The sequence below is a fragment of the Callorhinchus milii genome, unplaced genomic scaffold (assembly GCF_018977255.1).
Source record: "Callorhinchus milii isolate IMCB2004 unplaced genomic scaffold, IMCB_Cmil_1.0 Scaffold15, whole genome shotgun sequence".
In the NCBI taxonomy this organism is placed as follows: domain Eukaryota; kingdom Metazoa; phylum Chordata; class Chondrichthyes; order Chimaeriformes; family Callorhinchidae; genus Callorhinchus; species Callorhinchus milii.
The window spans coordinates 8,326,484-8,341,162 of record NW_024704756.1 but is presented as its reverse complement, the minus strand read 5'-3'; the positions used below and the strand labels follow the sequence as shown (position 1 = coordinate 8,341,162).

The following is a 14,679-nucleotide window of genomic DNA, read 5'->3' as shown; positions in this document are numbered from 1 at the left end:
TTCTATTTGAATTCCTGCCGAAAAGAACTCATTATAAGAATCCAGTCACTTCAGTAGTGTTAGGGCATGTTCCAGTTAAATTGTTACATTGCAAGTAATTTCAATTGCGCACCATATTTTTACAATAATCACAAACCTGCTTGCCATGCTTGCTTTCAAAATGATGATCTTTATTGCAATAGGACTGACCCACTTTGATTCATAATGTCACTGGAAAATCTTGGCGTTTTGTACAGTTTTTTTGCATCTTGCAGAAAAATGTTTAAGTCAGGCAATTGGGAAGCATGCAGAGAAATAGAGGTTATGCCACATAACAAGTTAGCAAAACGCCTCAGGATTTAGAGTTCTTCTGTTTTGTTACAAACTAGACTGCAGCTGAATTTAAAATAACGCTTACAGTTGAGTGAAGACTTTTATTTTGTTACTGTACAGCACAGTACAGATATGAAAAAAAATCTTTCTAATATTATTATCTCCCCTAGCGAGTGCTAATGCCCTGATACCTTACTTCCCCTTTTGGTTGCTTTTGTTGAATTAGAATGCTTAACTTTCTTTTTTGTTCTATTGCTACATTTAAGTTTGCTCGCTTCCTAAATCTTTATTGCGTGGGAGCTCTAATGTTCAGCAAGACCCCAATTTGTTGTTCCACTTGGCTGCTTCTCCTCATGGTGCCCAGTCCACTGCTCTCCTCAGGGTCTGTGGCAATTTCCAGCATCCTAAACCTTTTATAGGCCATCTGCATTCTGATGATATATATACTGCTAAGACTCAGATAATGACCCTTCGCATATGGAAGTGAATTCCTGGGAGCCCAAGTCAGAGTGCTGAAACTCAGATTTCCACAGGGTCTTGGTGTCTGCCTATTCAAACACAATTGTGTCTGTTCATGCTTGCAATTCCCAAACCTAAGGCACAGTTGTCGTAGTGTGTTACTGTGTGATTTGCAAAAGAAGAAAATTTGAGAACAATTTGCACCATAGTTGAAATGTAGCGGTGCCTTCTATTTCAATTATTGATTTTTAAGTGTTCACAATGCTTTAAGTAGTGGTCTGCTGAAGACCTTTCTCTTCGACCGCACCTTTGGTCACCTTCCCCCCCCACCCCCCCTGGATTCGTTACTGTGAAGCGCTCTGAGACGCCGTCCGGCATGGAGGGCGTTATATAAATCCAAGTTGTTGTTTAAAAAAATTCAATTGTAACAGCCTCCAAATTTATGGCTTATCTCCCATATGCTGGAATATCAGAGGTTAACATATCCATTTGAAGTGAGGAGGTGAGGTGCCTCTGTGGTAAATGAACAGTACCGAGGAAATACACTAAATATCTGTCTTTTAGCTACTGCAAAAGATATAGTATTTCATGATGACATCTTTGTCAAAGTCACAGAAATATGGAACTGTGCCCAAAATGTAATTATTGTAACTGCAAGAACATTCTTAGTGCATTCATACGCTTACTGCTTATTGCAATTGCTTATTGGGTTGCTTCTAGGTGACTTGAGGCCTGTATCCATGCCAACAGAGTACAGTTGGTTGGGAGAATCCAAGGAGCCCAACATGTATAAAAGAGGTAGCAGAGGTGAGTATCTTTGCTGTTGACAATTGTGGATAGGACAAGACAGCCTGCAACATTTAATTTTGCATTTTATAGGCAGTATTTCTTTCCACTAATGCTGTTGTTTCGAGGTTTGTGTAGCAACACTACCAATTTTAATCATTGCCAAGTAACATTAAAATGATGATTTGGCACTGGATATACCTATCAATTATTGGTGTATTTTGCACGACTGGAGTGCTTGTGCACTTTGGGACGTCCTCTCAACGTGAAAGGTGCTATATAAATTGTATTGTAATTGTTTGAATGCAACAAGTATATTCAAATATCGTTTGTTGACTTTTTTATTGTACTTATTGCTACAGAGCAATGCTGCTTGTGGCAATGAGAACCAATGTGGTGGGAGGTGATGGCCAGGTTCCAATAGCGTTCTTGCATTTTCCCCTTGTTTCCACCGTTGTCTAAAAACCTGGCAAGGATCCTGCTCCACTAAAGACATGTCTGAGAGGAGAAAGGAGAGGCTGTTCGGAAAAAATGTTGTCTTTAATTTGCACAAACATTTTTGAGTTCGGGAATCATTATGTTGTAGAGGCACTGACTTAATATCTGCATAGCTTTCTGGGTTAAAATAGATTTTGTTTTGCGCCTTAAAACCATTTTGTGCTCCACAAATATTAATGGCATAAATACCCCAAAGTTGAATCTTGCATTTCTCTTTTTGTTTCCATGGCATTTTCCTAAATTCAGGATGGGTGGGGGGAGTGTTGTTTTCCTGCATCCTGCTTCTTGGTATTAAAAATTATGAACTCCTTTAACATTAAAGGTTTCTTTTCAATATATCAGGGTGAGGTTTTATGGCGTGAGCAGTGAAGAGTAAAGTACAAGGCCATTCATGAATAATGGAAGTTTTTGTTTCTTTCTCCAGGCTTCCTGGTGACACACCATTTGTTTGCCCGTGCTTTCCTAAAGCTGCAGTTCAGAACTATTGCAGTTTGCTTTTTTGCCCCCAGACATATTTGGACATTTGTGCAATCAGACTAGATTTGCTTCATCTTTTTACTGCTCAGTGGGGTGTGATATTTTAGATTGCAGTGAGCCACACAGCTCGAGGCAGTACAGTTTTTTTAATTACACCGAGCATAGCTTTCTATCAGTTACTTAGTACATTAGGTACAAATGTTATGTCATATTACAAGTGTAATATACATCTTTAATTCAACGTTTTAAAACGAACACTTAACTCAAGTTACCTAAGAAATTCCACCCTGCTTAAAAATGTTCTTTCAATGTTGATCCTATCCTATGCTGTTCAATACACTTCAACCTGTATTTCTGTAAACCATTGCACAATTGACATGTCAAATAACCTGAACTATATTGGAAATCGACTTTCCATAATATTGTACCACAATTAGGAATCATCAGATGTGAACATGATTCAGTCCTAATGCATGATTTGCTCATTCCACCGCTGAATAAATATGCTTAAATTATTTGATTCAGTGCTTATTAGGCATATGTAAATAGGACTAATTTTTTTTAAAGAAAAATAATACTGTGAAAATCCGTTTTGGCCCATTTTGAATTGTATTTGGGGTTTTCTTTTCATGTAAATTAAGTTCCAACCTTAAACTTTCACAGGCACCTTATTCATTGATTGTTGAAACAAGTGTCATTGCTGTTGTCCCATCCATCATGACCTTTTCTGGCTATGAATTTTGTGATATATTTCAGTGGTGATTCAAGACAAAGCAGTCTACAATTTAACCAGTTAATGAAAGAATAGCTGACACATTGAGTTCTTAGCACACCTGAATCCATTTAGTGTTATGCTATTCATTTGGCTCACCTTCCAGTTTCCAGTTGCTGAACACCCTCTAAAAAATATCTGAAGCATTCATTATCAAAGTGTACAGTATGCAAGTACATGTACAGTATAGATGTACACATTTTCAATGCATTCAGACTAAGGAAAAAGACCAAACAAGCTGGTTCCGTCTTTTATTCATCCAGTTTGCAGTCTCCTCAGTGTCCCTATTCCTCAGCCCAAAGACCAGATCAAAGTCATTATTATTTCCTTTGCAGATCCTCTTGAAACTAGATTCCTGATAATGGGCATCACTGTATTTAAACATTTGTTTAAACATAAAATTTTACTTTTTTTGTTAAATTCCATTCTTCATTTTTTTAGAGGAGGGAGTAAAACATAAAGGAGGAAAATCTGAAGCATTGTTTCACCAAAGCAGAATAATTAAAATGTAGCTTTGGCAGAGGTAAAATAATCAGCTTATTTCTCAAGAGTCTGTCCAGCAGAGCTCAGACCAATGATTTATTTGTGTTCACGTTCACTTCAGTCTTCTTAGACAGTTAGCCATCTGCTTCTGCTCTCTAAATTTTAACTTACTACTGAGCTAGATTTTTGCTTATTTGCAATTTAACTGGAGGTAGAAGAAGTGGCTTTTTGACTAGGGAGCCTAGATGGGCAACATATAAGGTTGGCATGGTCTAAAATCACTATGGTTATTAAAATGTGCGATAAACAACAGCAGTAATAACAACAATTCACATTTATATAACACTTTTCAAGTCGGGAAGACACCTCAAAGTACTTCATACAGCTGACTGGATGCTCAGTCGACTCTGAATCAACTAATTGTAACATGCGGACCCAGCAAGGAATTTAATTGTCAACTGGAACATTCTGATTGACAGAATTCATGTGCTCATAACAAAGTTTGTATCACAATACCCAGTCAACAATCCCTGGCATCGATAACTGATGTAACTTAACAATATTACAAGGTATCATCCATTATTAACAAAGAGTGATATTTACTGCACCAGGAACTATTGATGATCAAGCTTCAGTGCAGTGAATTGGAGATCTAATATTGCTGAAATAAATTAAGACAGCAGCAATGTGAGTTTCTGATATAATTTAATTTTTTTTAATTTAATTTTTTTAATTTTTTAATTTTGTTGCTTTTCAATGTTATCTCTGCCGAAGAGCAAAACATGTAATCCCAATCCTCTCGTCTCTTGCCATCTATATGCACATACCTTTCAGCAGCGGCCTCTGCTTAGCAATCAGTGGATTTTCTTTTCTTTTAACCTGGTCTTCCTGGAGTCTGTTGCATTGCCCAAAAGGGTGCCCAGTCTGAGATCATCTAATTCAGCACAGACCAGCATTGAAGTCTGCAAAATAAGGCCATAGGGGGAACTAACTTTAGTATTTTCAAAGTGAAAGACAATTACTATGTGTAATGGGATGAGGACGCCATATTTCCACCTGGCTACCTTCTTAAGCCTGATGCAAATATCATATAATATTTGATCAAAATCATTATCTAAATGGACTTTCTAATACCGATCCCACTATTGTTTCAACTGCAAATTTTTATGGATTCATATGGAGCCAATTCAATTTAATTAGTGCAAAATGGAAACAACCCTGCAGTCGATAATGCAGTCTAGCAGGCTTACTGTGATATTTGTTCCCAACATGTTAAGTCATCAAACACCAGAAAGGACACTTTTCCCATTAACAGCTTGGTCACCATTTTATTCACCTTGTTTGTGGCAGAATAAGCGAGATGTGCACTGCATGATGTTCCCTGACATGAAGAGAAATTGCCACCTGCTTCTCTAAATACGCTGTGATACTATTGTTTTTTTCTGGTGCCAAATACATGGAAATACACAACCGTGAAGGCATGGGATACCAGCAGCAATAAACAAGCACCATGCAGTCTGATCCAATTACCTCTGGTACCAGCACAGAGTGCTGCTATAATAGGTGTAATTTTACCTCAGACTTAGTTTGAATGCCATAGCTTGGAGAATGCTTTGACTTGGTTATAAATATGAAGTTGTGCTGAGGATATCTGAATTTTGTATGGAAATTACTCGGCTGTTCATAATCTTGTAATAGCAAGATACAGATATATTGTTTAATTTTATAACTTAAATTTTTTACAATTCAATGAAGTCCAGATTTCTACCATGAATCTCTCTTTAGCCATGATGAGAAAATTGCTTCTTTTAATGTACAGCCAAATTTCCTTGCGATGCATCATAGCATTCATTCGCTTTAAATTCATGGTAAAATATCAATAACCACATCCGAAATCCCTTTCATTTTTCATCTTTGCAAATGAACATCCCTTTATTGGTATCTGTTTCATGATTTTCTTCAATGCACATTTCAATCTATCATTGTCTCTAGTTACATATTTCTTTCATAATCACATTTACATTTTTTAAACTATGGTTGGACTGATGTACCTTGATGTTAATTCCACACAATGAATGCATCATATCTGTCATTTTTATTTAGTTTATCTTGTTCATTATTCTTAAAAAAAAGTTCCAAATGGTTGCATATAATCTATATGTTGCTACGATGCACTGTTTAGTATTGTTCTACTAAATTACCTCAAGCTCTTGTCATTGAACTATGCAGCAAATTGCTGCAAAGATTACCATGTGGTTCTGAAATATTGCAAACTACTTTGCCTTGTTCGGTTTCACCTGTTCCAGGGGTTGTTATAAACCTTTCGGGAACTCTCTTCAATGGGCATGTTTAGATAGCATGGACCTGGTTTTAAACACAACACTGGCAGTAATATTTGAAAACATCAGAATTGTTTCAACTAAAGTTGATGCTGAATTTACAGCTCAATGTGAAAGGAGTGGAAATTGTGGGATGTAAAAGGAACAAACTTATGTTGAAGATGTATAGAGAGTGTGCAATCAATAGTTATGAGAGTGGAGGTGTCATAACAGTTAAAAGCACTTTGTGGTCCATTCTGAAAAGAAGTGCTTGTTTCTTTATTGCATAATTTTGAATGTCATATGAGAAATAATAACTAAAAGTAGATAACAATACATGTTTGCTTGTCTCCTTAAAATGATAACCCACCTTATTAACATGAAATTATGATTAATATTAGCTATTTTCCACGTAGAAAGCCACTTTCACTTGTGCCATGTTAATATGGTCAAACATAACTCAATACGATTTTGAATTACGTGAGAGCAAAATATTTACATTCTATATTTAATGCAAGATTATTCAATCAAATTATTTACCTTACATTTTGGTAATCATGACATTTTGTCAAATAGCTCAATGTTTTCACAGATTTTCAGGGGAATTTGGAAATTTCATTTATAGACTCCAACCTGACTTGCCTGTCAAACACTGTGTGTCAAGTTCAGTGAATGCACTCCGCTGCCAACATCTGTAATCATCATCTCTGGAGTCTTACCCTCAATCTCATTTTGTGCACATTTTGTCAGAATCTCCACTAAAAGATGACGTGCAAGACGTTGCAGCGCTTCCAGTTTACTACTGAGAATAAAATGATTCGTTGGACAAGAAAAGGTTGACGCCTGACAATGAGTAAAATAATCCGTCAGGCCACAGAATATTTTGCTTTTCTTGTTAGACGTCCATAGTGTCTTTTGTTTTGGAAGGAATGGCAAATTCATTTGATTTGGCCTTAAGACTATCCTATTGTAGGAAGTATGCCTTCCGTTTGCTGTTTAAACAGGTGGATGAGAAATTCATGGCAATAGATTGCCCTACTGCTCGACAGTTCTCATTCTTAGTCCATGGGATGTTATTGGACGTGATTGCTGAGAGGAGTTCAATATACTCAATCCTGATTGAATACACTATCTGTTAGCCGGTGAAATAATTGAAGTTACAGTCACAGCACCGGGGCCAGCAATGTGCATCCTACTCCTCTACACATTCCGATTTTCATGTTTCAGGTGGTCATACATTGGAGTGTTCTTCAGGGAGATAGGTCTGAATTATCTTTGATTTCCACGACTTGACTATAGCTATCCAAATGATTTGAGGATTTGAATTTCTTACCCCAAAGATCAGATAATAAAAATGATGTCAGCCCCAGCCACAAGGTGTCAGCTTAGTTTAATTTTAGGTCAGAGGATTGTGGGTTCAGACACCACACTGGGCCTCACAGTCCAGGTTGACTCTCCAGTGAATTACTTGTGGAATACTCCATTATAGCAGGAACCATCGTTCAGATGAGACACTAAAAGAGGTCCTGTTTGCCTGTCCAGATGGACATTAAAGATCTTGTGAAACAATTCATCTTTTGATTCTTTTTATGTCTAGGTGTTATCTACTTAAAACATTGACATCCTACAAACGTTCGCTGATTGATTATTTGACTCTTATTCGAACATTTAAAGAAAAGAACTTTAAATCCTTCAATATTACCCAAACAATGCATTCATGTAATTGGTGTTACATGGTATTGCAAAATATACAGGTTCATGCTTGCAAAAAGTAAAAGCACTGCTCTTTGATGTGGCCACGTAACAGGAAATGGGTTTTGTATAACTGAGAAAATAGAAATTCATATGCGATTAACCTGTTCCTTTTTTGAGCTAGAATAGAGTGGGATACACTTGAGTTCTCGGAGTTGATTTTATTGAATTGATACTGCAAATAACTTATTGTGAAGTGTTCCTTGACTTGTCGTGCCTGCCTCCGTTAGACGATTAGATGATTAAGGACAGTGATGTCAATTTGTGGTTGCCTGAATGGCTTAGAGGAAGTGAAAAGCCAACTATCATTTTTAGAGCGTGCACCTAGAAACTGCCTGCACTTGAACTTACCTCTTTTTGGTTTTTATCCTCATTTGACTCAGACAATTCACTTCTACGATACCTGAGTGATGATAAGATCCTGATTATTCAAGAGGAGCCTGTGACACAGAGGGATAGCAAAAGAGACACAGGCAGAAGATCCAGAAAGAAGAGTAAGAACCCAGGAAGCCCCAGTTACCCTATTAGTCCTTCCGTGCTGGCAACTACTGTGCGACTTGATCCTGCTTCACAAGACATCTTAAATTTTCCATTGCCTGAAAGCAACACTGTGCCTCTCTACCATGTAAGTTTTTAAAACTGTTATTCAGATTTCATTTTACGTTGAGATTATCAGGCCAATGGATTTCCTAGATTCCGGTATAACATTTCGGTTAATTTGGCTTTGAAAAGCATGTTTGGATCTTACGTTTATAACTATGTTCTAAAGTATATCTATTCACTTCATGGAAAATCGTATTAATGGACCTCCCTTTAAATCCAGTAGAGTAAGGTTTTGCCAGTGGCTGTTAATGCAATACATTCATGCTTTGCATTCAGTATCAGAAACTGTTTGGATCAATAGTAATTTTCTATTTTAAGCCCCTTGGAAATGCTGCAAAGGAATACTAAATACTGACTCTGAATCTTAAGTTAAAGCTAAGATTGCCACTATTTTATAACTAAACTGGTGGCAGCTTTCCTCCTGTATGACTCTTTAATAGCCATTAATCAGGGATGACTTATATCTGTGTCAAATGCATCTAAACCTATGTTTTAATAGCCAGTTGGTGACTTTGTTATCTGCATGGTGTGCACAATAGTTTAATTGGCTACTCTTAAATCCGTTCTACATGAAGCATGAAGAAAGTTTGCTTAGTAATGTAGGCAGAATTAATGGGATTTAGTACTGTATAATTCTACCCATGTTTCTGTTCAAAACCTGTCTTCCACTGTGTTCTCTGTGGTTGGTTGGATATACTACTCTTGCTGTGTGTTTTACCCAAAGAGCTAAAGTGCTGGGATGCAACACTTGTTTTAGCATAGAAAGATCAATAACAAAGCTGATATTTTGTGTGTGTGTATATATCTAATATATATTTGACAGACTTTGTATATTTCACAAAATATCCACGTCTAACAAAGCTTATTTTAATTGGAGTTCTAAATAACAAGATGATGTTGTGCAACAAGAGGATTGATCAGATGTGCTCATGAATTAAACAGGGCCAATAAAATGATGGGCAATATATTATTATATACTTTATAACCAGCATTGTTCGTGGTTTGTTTAATTTTGCTCTAGTCATGTTCAGACTCCTTTGTGTGAAATGAAATGAGCTTGAATAAAAGATAAATTAACACTTGTTTTTATCACAGTAATCAGGTGCAACACAGTGCGATTGGTATAAAATATAGGGCCGCAAATCAAGAGTTACTGCCGTTGCACTAAAAAGAGTGGGAGCAGCAAAAAAAAACAGTTCTAGAGCAGATAACAAAAGACGTTTGGCAAAGAGATGACTTAGAGTTTAAGAGCAGAGAATGACAGTATTTTATTACCTTTATATAGAATGTTACAGTTGGTAACTCTCTCCAAAAACAGTACTGCATTTGTTGCTTATAGAGAATTGGCTTCTTTTCTGGTATGTATGTGTGTGTGGGGGGGGAGGAGGAGGGAGAGACTCTCTTCAATGAGATTTCCCATCTTAGTTTGTATTTTGTGTTGAAGCTGATAGCTCTTTGGATGCTGCTGTAGGCACAGCCATGAATGATTTCTGATTTGTATAAAAATTAATCAGGTAACACAAAACAGGGAGGGTTACTCCATTAACCTGTGGGCTCTCATCATGTGATGAGAGAGTGACAGAGGTTTATTTGAAAAAAGAACACTTGCACTTTGCCTGCTATTCCCTATGCACATCAATTAGTATTGTATAATGGTATCATTGCACTGGCCAATATTACATTTTACTGGTAAAGACATCTTGTCAAGAATAAACAAAAAGGTTTATATCAGATTGATGGCCATGTGAGACTCATCAGCGGTTCAGATGAGGTAATAAAATGCAGGAAGGACAGATAGAAAGCTTTTATCCAGCTCCTGGGTTCAGTGGGGAAGATGTTAATTTTGGAATGAGGTTGTGAGTCTCAATGATTAAAGCAGATCGACTATTGCAAATAGCAGTTGTTAAGCAACGACCAAATGGTGTCCGTTTGCCAGTGATTTAACCAGGTGCAGACATTTGAATTCCAACTGTGCGTGCCATCATTTGGTAGTGACTTGTCCCTACTGGAGATCCGTAAAATTACTATTTCTGTGCCAGACGTCTGAGAAAGATGCAGGAATGAGTCATGCATTTAACAATTATAATGATAAACTGCTGTATGGCAACATTATGTTCTTCCTTTGACTGATAACCCTGTTGAAAGGAGGATTCCTAAAAGCAAGGCACAAATTTGTCTCACACATAGTATTCATCCGTTTTCTTTCTTTAACAATGTGTATGACAGTACGTTTATACACCTTATCCTTCAAGCTATTATGTGGGACAACTGATTTTACTATTTGTTAATGCACAATATATGTTTCTATCTATCACACCTGGATTTGCAATCAAATCTTAAATGACCAGCTTATCGTTGCAAACACTGTCTGGCAAGTTTCCTGCTGCTTGTCCAGCTTGGACCATCCTGCCTTTTAGGGCTTTCACCCCTATAACATATTAGGAAAGTGTAACAGGTTAGGAATAAGTTTTCATTCCTTTGGATACATAAAAGTCATTCAGTCAGAAATATATTTGTCAAACAAACTAAATAAAAGGAAATTGCAAAATTGGGAAGAGGTTTGATTTTGCAAACGGAAGTTTTGAGATTGAAAAATCCTTCAGAAAAAAAATGCTGAAACTTCCAACCTATGGTAAACCCTTATCATATCAATGGTAATTGGGTTTTGCTTTTAATCAAAAATATGAAAGAAATATCAAGAAAATTGTTCATCTAAGTAAACGTAACACGAAAAAAAATGTTTATATTGGAGTTATAATATTCAATAATTGTTCCAGGTTTTAAGAGTCAAGTTGAACTTTTAATCCTAATAAAAAGAATTGCTGATCAAGGTACACTTTTCAATGGAATGTGTCGAAGCCTACGGAAATTCAACAGAAATGAATAAATTACACTGAAAAGGCATTTGCAATCTGTAAACCAAAATGATTCATCGTATTGTTCAGAAACCCATTAATACGAGGCAAAATTAAATTCAAAATCTTGCATCTTGGGCACTCGCTGAACTCACTAAAAATTGTGCAGCAGAGCTCGACATTGATAAAATAGGTGAAGACTCCATTAGTCAAATTAGTGCCTTCTCTTTTATTAATCACTTCACTCAGACTGCTGAAAATGCTGAGAGTTAAAACCAATGTCTACAGTGGTGCACTGAATGAATGTCGATATTACAGACTGACACCTGCATGAGCAGACTGATTCAAGATGGTGGCAAAGGCATAAAGTGATTTTATTGTATTGAAATGAATACAGCCTGCATCGAACGTGAAATACTTTAATTACGACTCCAGTATTTAAAGTAGATTGCACCTTTCAATTAATTTCATGCTTCCCTAGTATTTCATTTTCGAGTTTTTGCTTGTTCTGTCTGTCTGAAGGTCATTCACAGAACCGTACTTATTTTAAAGTATCTTTCTGACATTGTACAGTTCTTCTACACTGAGCTGTGCAATAATAATTTTACATTGCAACCCATGAGAGGAGACTTGAGCTCAGATCTTCCATGACGGAGAATTGATTTACTGAATAATCTCAATTTACATAAATATCAAAGAATTAGATTTGAAATATTTTAATTCCTGTCCCAGCAAGCCTCGAACATTGTGTCTAACATTGATTGGCAAACCATAGCTACATGTCTCAATATAGCTGTCTGAATATTCATTTCATTTGCTAAAAGTACTAATGCATTAAATAACTAATTCATATTAGTTCTAGTATCGTACAGTAGATACGTAAAAGCATAAACCAAACCTTTATTACAACTGACTTTGGTGCCTGCATTTTCTTTTCTCAATTCCATTTCTTGGCCACTCTCATTCTTAGTCTAAGAGTTCCTGAGGAAGGTTATCTTTTGTTTATGTACTATTTCTTATTTTTTTTGTAAAAAAAATTAGCCATATTATTCAAGTCTGCCAAAGTTGTATAAAAAAATTTGCACACCCTAATCGTTTAAATGGTTAACAAATGATGCCTTGTTATCTAATGATGCTTACATTCAAGACAACAATTCTGTGCTTAATTCAGTGAATGAACCAAAAAAAACTGGGATAAGGAGGTCCATTATGTACGTTCTTTAAATATATGTGGTACAGAGGGAATTAAAGGTGCCCCAAATTATGTGGTTAATATCCAATTAAGTCTCCGCACATGGTTTACACAACTCGCAGAATAGAGCTCATAGTTAATTAAATGCGTTTTGCAATACTTTAGTTTGTTATAGAAAACTGAGGAGTCTCTACAGTGAAGATATTAATAAAATACCTGCAAGCAAATCTGTACATCAACCATTTAGGGATACTTGCTTGAATACTTACTTGCTTGGCACACAGGTAATATCAGCTGGTGAGAAGATGAAATCAGTTAGTACAGTTGCTGAATAATGTCCTAAGTATTGGAGAGAACTGGATGGTCTGCTGCTTGTGCTGTTCCTGTTTCTTTAAATTCTGGTCACCGTACACTGCTGATAAATTCTGGATCTTTGAAAAGAACGAATCGTGTTGTCTTCATTAGTTCAAGCTGTTTACTTAAGGCAAACTGACTTGAGAGTATCCAGTATCAAACATTTTAGTTCTCAAACCCCATTGCAGGGAATACATTGCCGGTCCCATCATTTCTTCTCCTGCAGCTAAGTAAAATGTTTAATCGGGATGGAGAGACAATTTTGTTTTGTGCACAGGGGGAAAAAAAAGGTTATTTTTCATAAGCAAGGAAAACTGGCTTCCAAACTAAGATGGAACTTAAGGATTCTTCACAATTCTGCACAATCTTAAATTTTAAAGCGAAATGATTTCAAAGTTTGTCGAGGCATTGTTATCCAATAAAATGACCTGCCAAACAAAATTCATTAGGTTGAATTTTGGCTGTAGTCTAACAGGTCATTTTATTGGATAACAATGCCTCAACAAACTTGATTTTTTACACTATTTGTGTTGAAGAAAGATTCCAGCTAGAACACAGGCATGAATGAAATGTTGTGATGAGTTTTTAAGATGTATATTACAGTGATTTTGCATGCAGGCTGGGTCCAATTCAGCATCTGTTCTAAACAGTATCACGCTGCTTTAGTCAAAGTCACACCTCATTGAAAGTCAGCTCACAGGATTGTAGACTTCGCTGTAATGAGCAGCTCAAAGTGGCAACCATGCAAACCTCTTAAGAATGCAGATTTATTTGCTTGTGAATTCTTCAGGGTGAATGCATAAACACGCAAGAGCAGCAGAACACTGAAGACATGGCACATCAGGGGGGAGCTTCCAAGTTGTTTCAAAATATAGATTGAGCCAATCTGCAATTAATTCTTTTGAAAAAGAGCTGGATAAATAACTGAATCAGATAGTGATTCAAAGTCAAAACAGTATGCACAGGCCTTCCATGGAACGTACTGTGCCTGGACAGCTGAGAATATAGAAATGCCACCTGTAGAAAGCAACTGATCTGGATTGAACGGAGTTTCATGTATGGCTAGGTAGATATCTCAAGCTTTGCTCTCACATCTGAGGGCCAGTTCACCTAATTTCTCTCAAGGGATGAAACAAATTGAATAGAGTTCATGATACTGGAATCTGACCATAGTCTGTGCATTCATGAGTGTTAATGGGCTGAATGGTCTTTTGTCATTCTACACTTTTGGGTGTAATTCGAATCCAGGAATTTTGGGGATTTTCTGAGTTCATTCTTTGGACGACACCCACTGGCTGGTTGGAGTAAGTACAGTCAGGTTTTAGAAAAAAGATTTTGCAGATCAAAAGCTGTGTTAGGAAAATAACCAGTGAAATATGGATTTGGAAACCCAAAGGCTGAACTTTCGATTCTCATTCAGATTATCATTTTCTCCGCAGACTATTATTTCTTTTGACTGGGGCTGGAGCCCATTAGAGGCATACCTCAGAAAGTATTTTCTGTTATTTCATAACTTGCATCTCATCTTAAGCCCAAACCTGAACACTGAGCAATTAGAGTATTCATATCACATCATACCTTCATGTTTAAAACGCAAATATGTTTCAAATATCCCATTAATTTTGGAGATTAAGCAAAACAGACAGGAACATTTGGAGAAAAGTTCAACAAGGAACGCCTCCAACGATCTTTTTTGATCTGAGGATTCAGATTACTCAGCTTGAGTAAGCAGCACACAAATTCAGAAGTAGGAAGTGACATTTTTATCATAACAAACAGGAAATTCATCTGCATCCTGTTGATGCCAATTTTACTGTT

General features: G+C 36.6%; 1 protein-coding gene across 1 annotated transcript in view; it reads left to right on the top strand.

The window, feature by feature from the left end:
- si:ch211-26b3.4 (connector enhancer of kinase suppressor of ras 2) overlaps nucleotides 1-14,679 on the top strand; it is a 160,802-nt gene that overhangs the window by 93,470 nt on the left and 52,653 nt on the right. Inside the window, exons 12-13 of the mRNA XM_007892010.2 lie at nucleotides 1,492-1,577; nucleotides 8,234-8,482. Of these exons, the coding sequence (XP_007890201.2) occupies nucleotides 1,492-1,577; nucleotides 8,234-8,482 (335 nt within the window). The remainder of the gene's footprint in view (nucleotides 1-1,491; nucleotides 1,578-8,233; nucleotides 8,483-14,679) is intronic.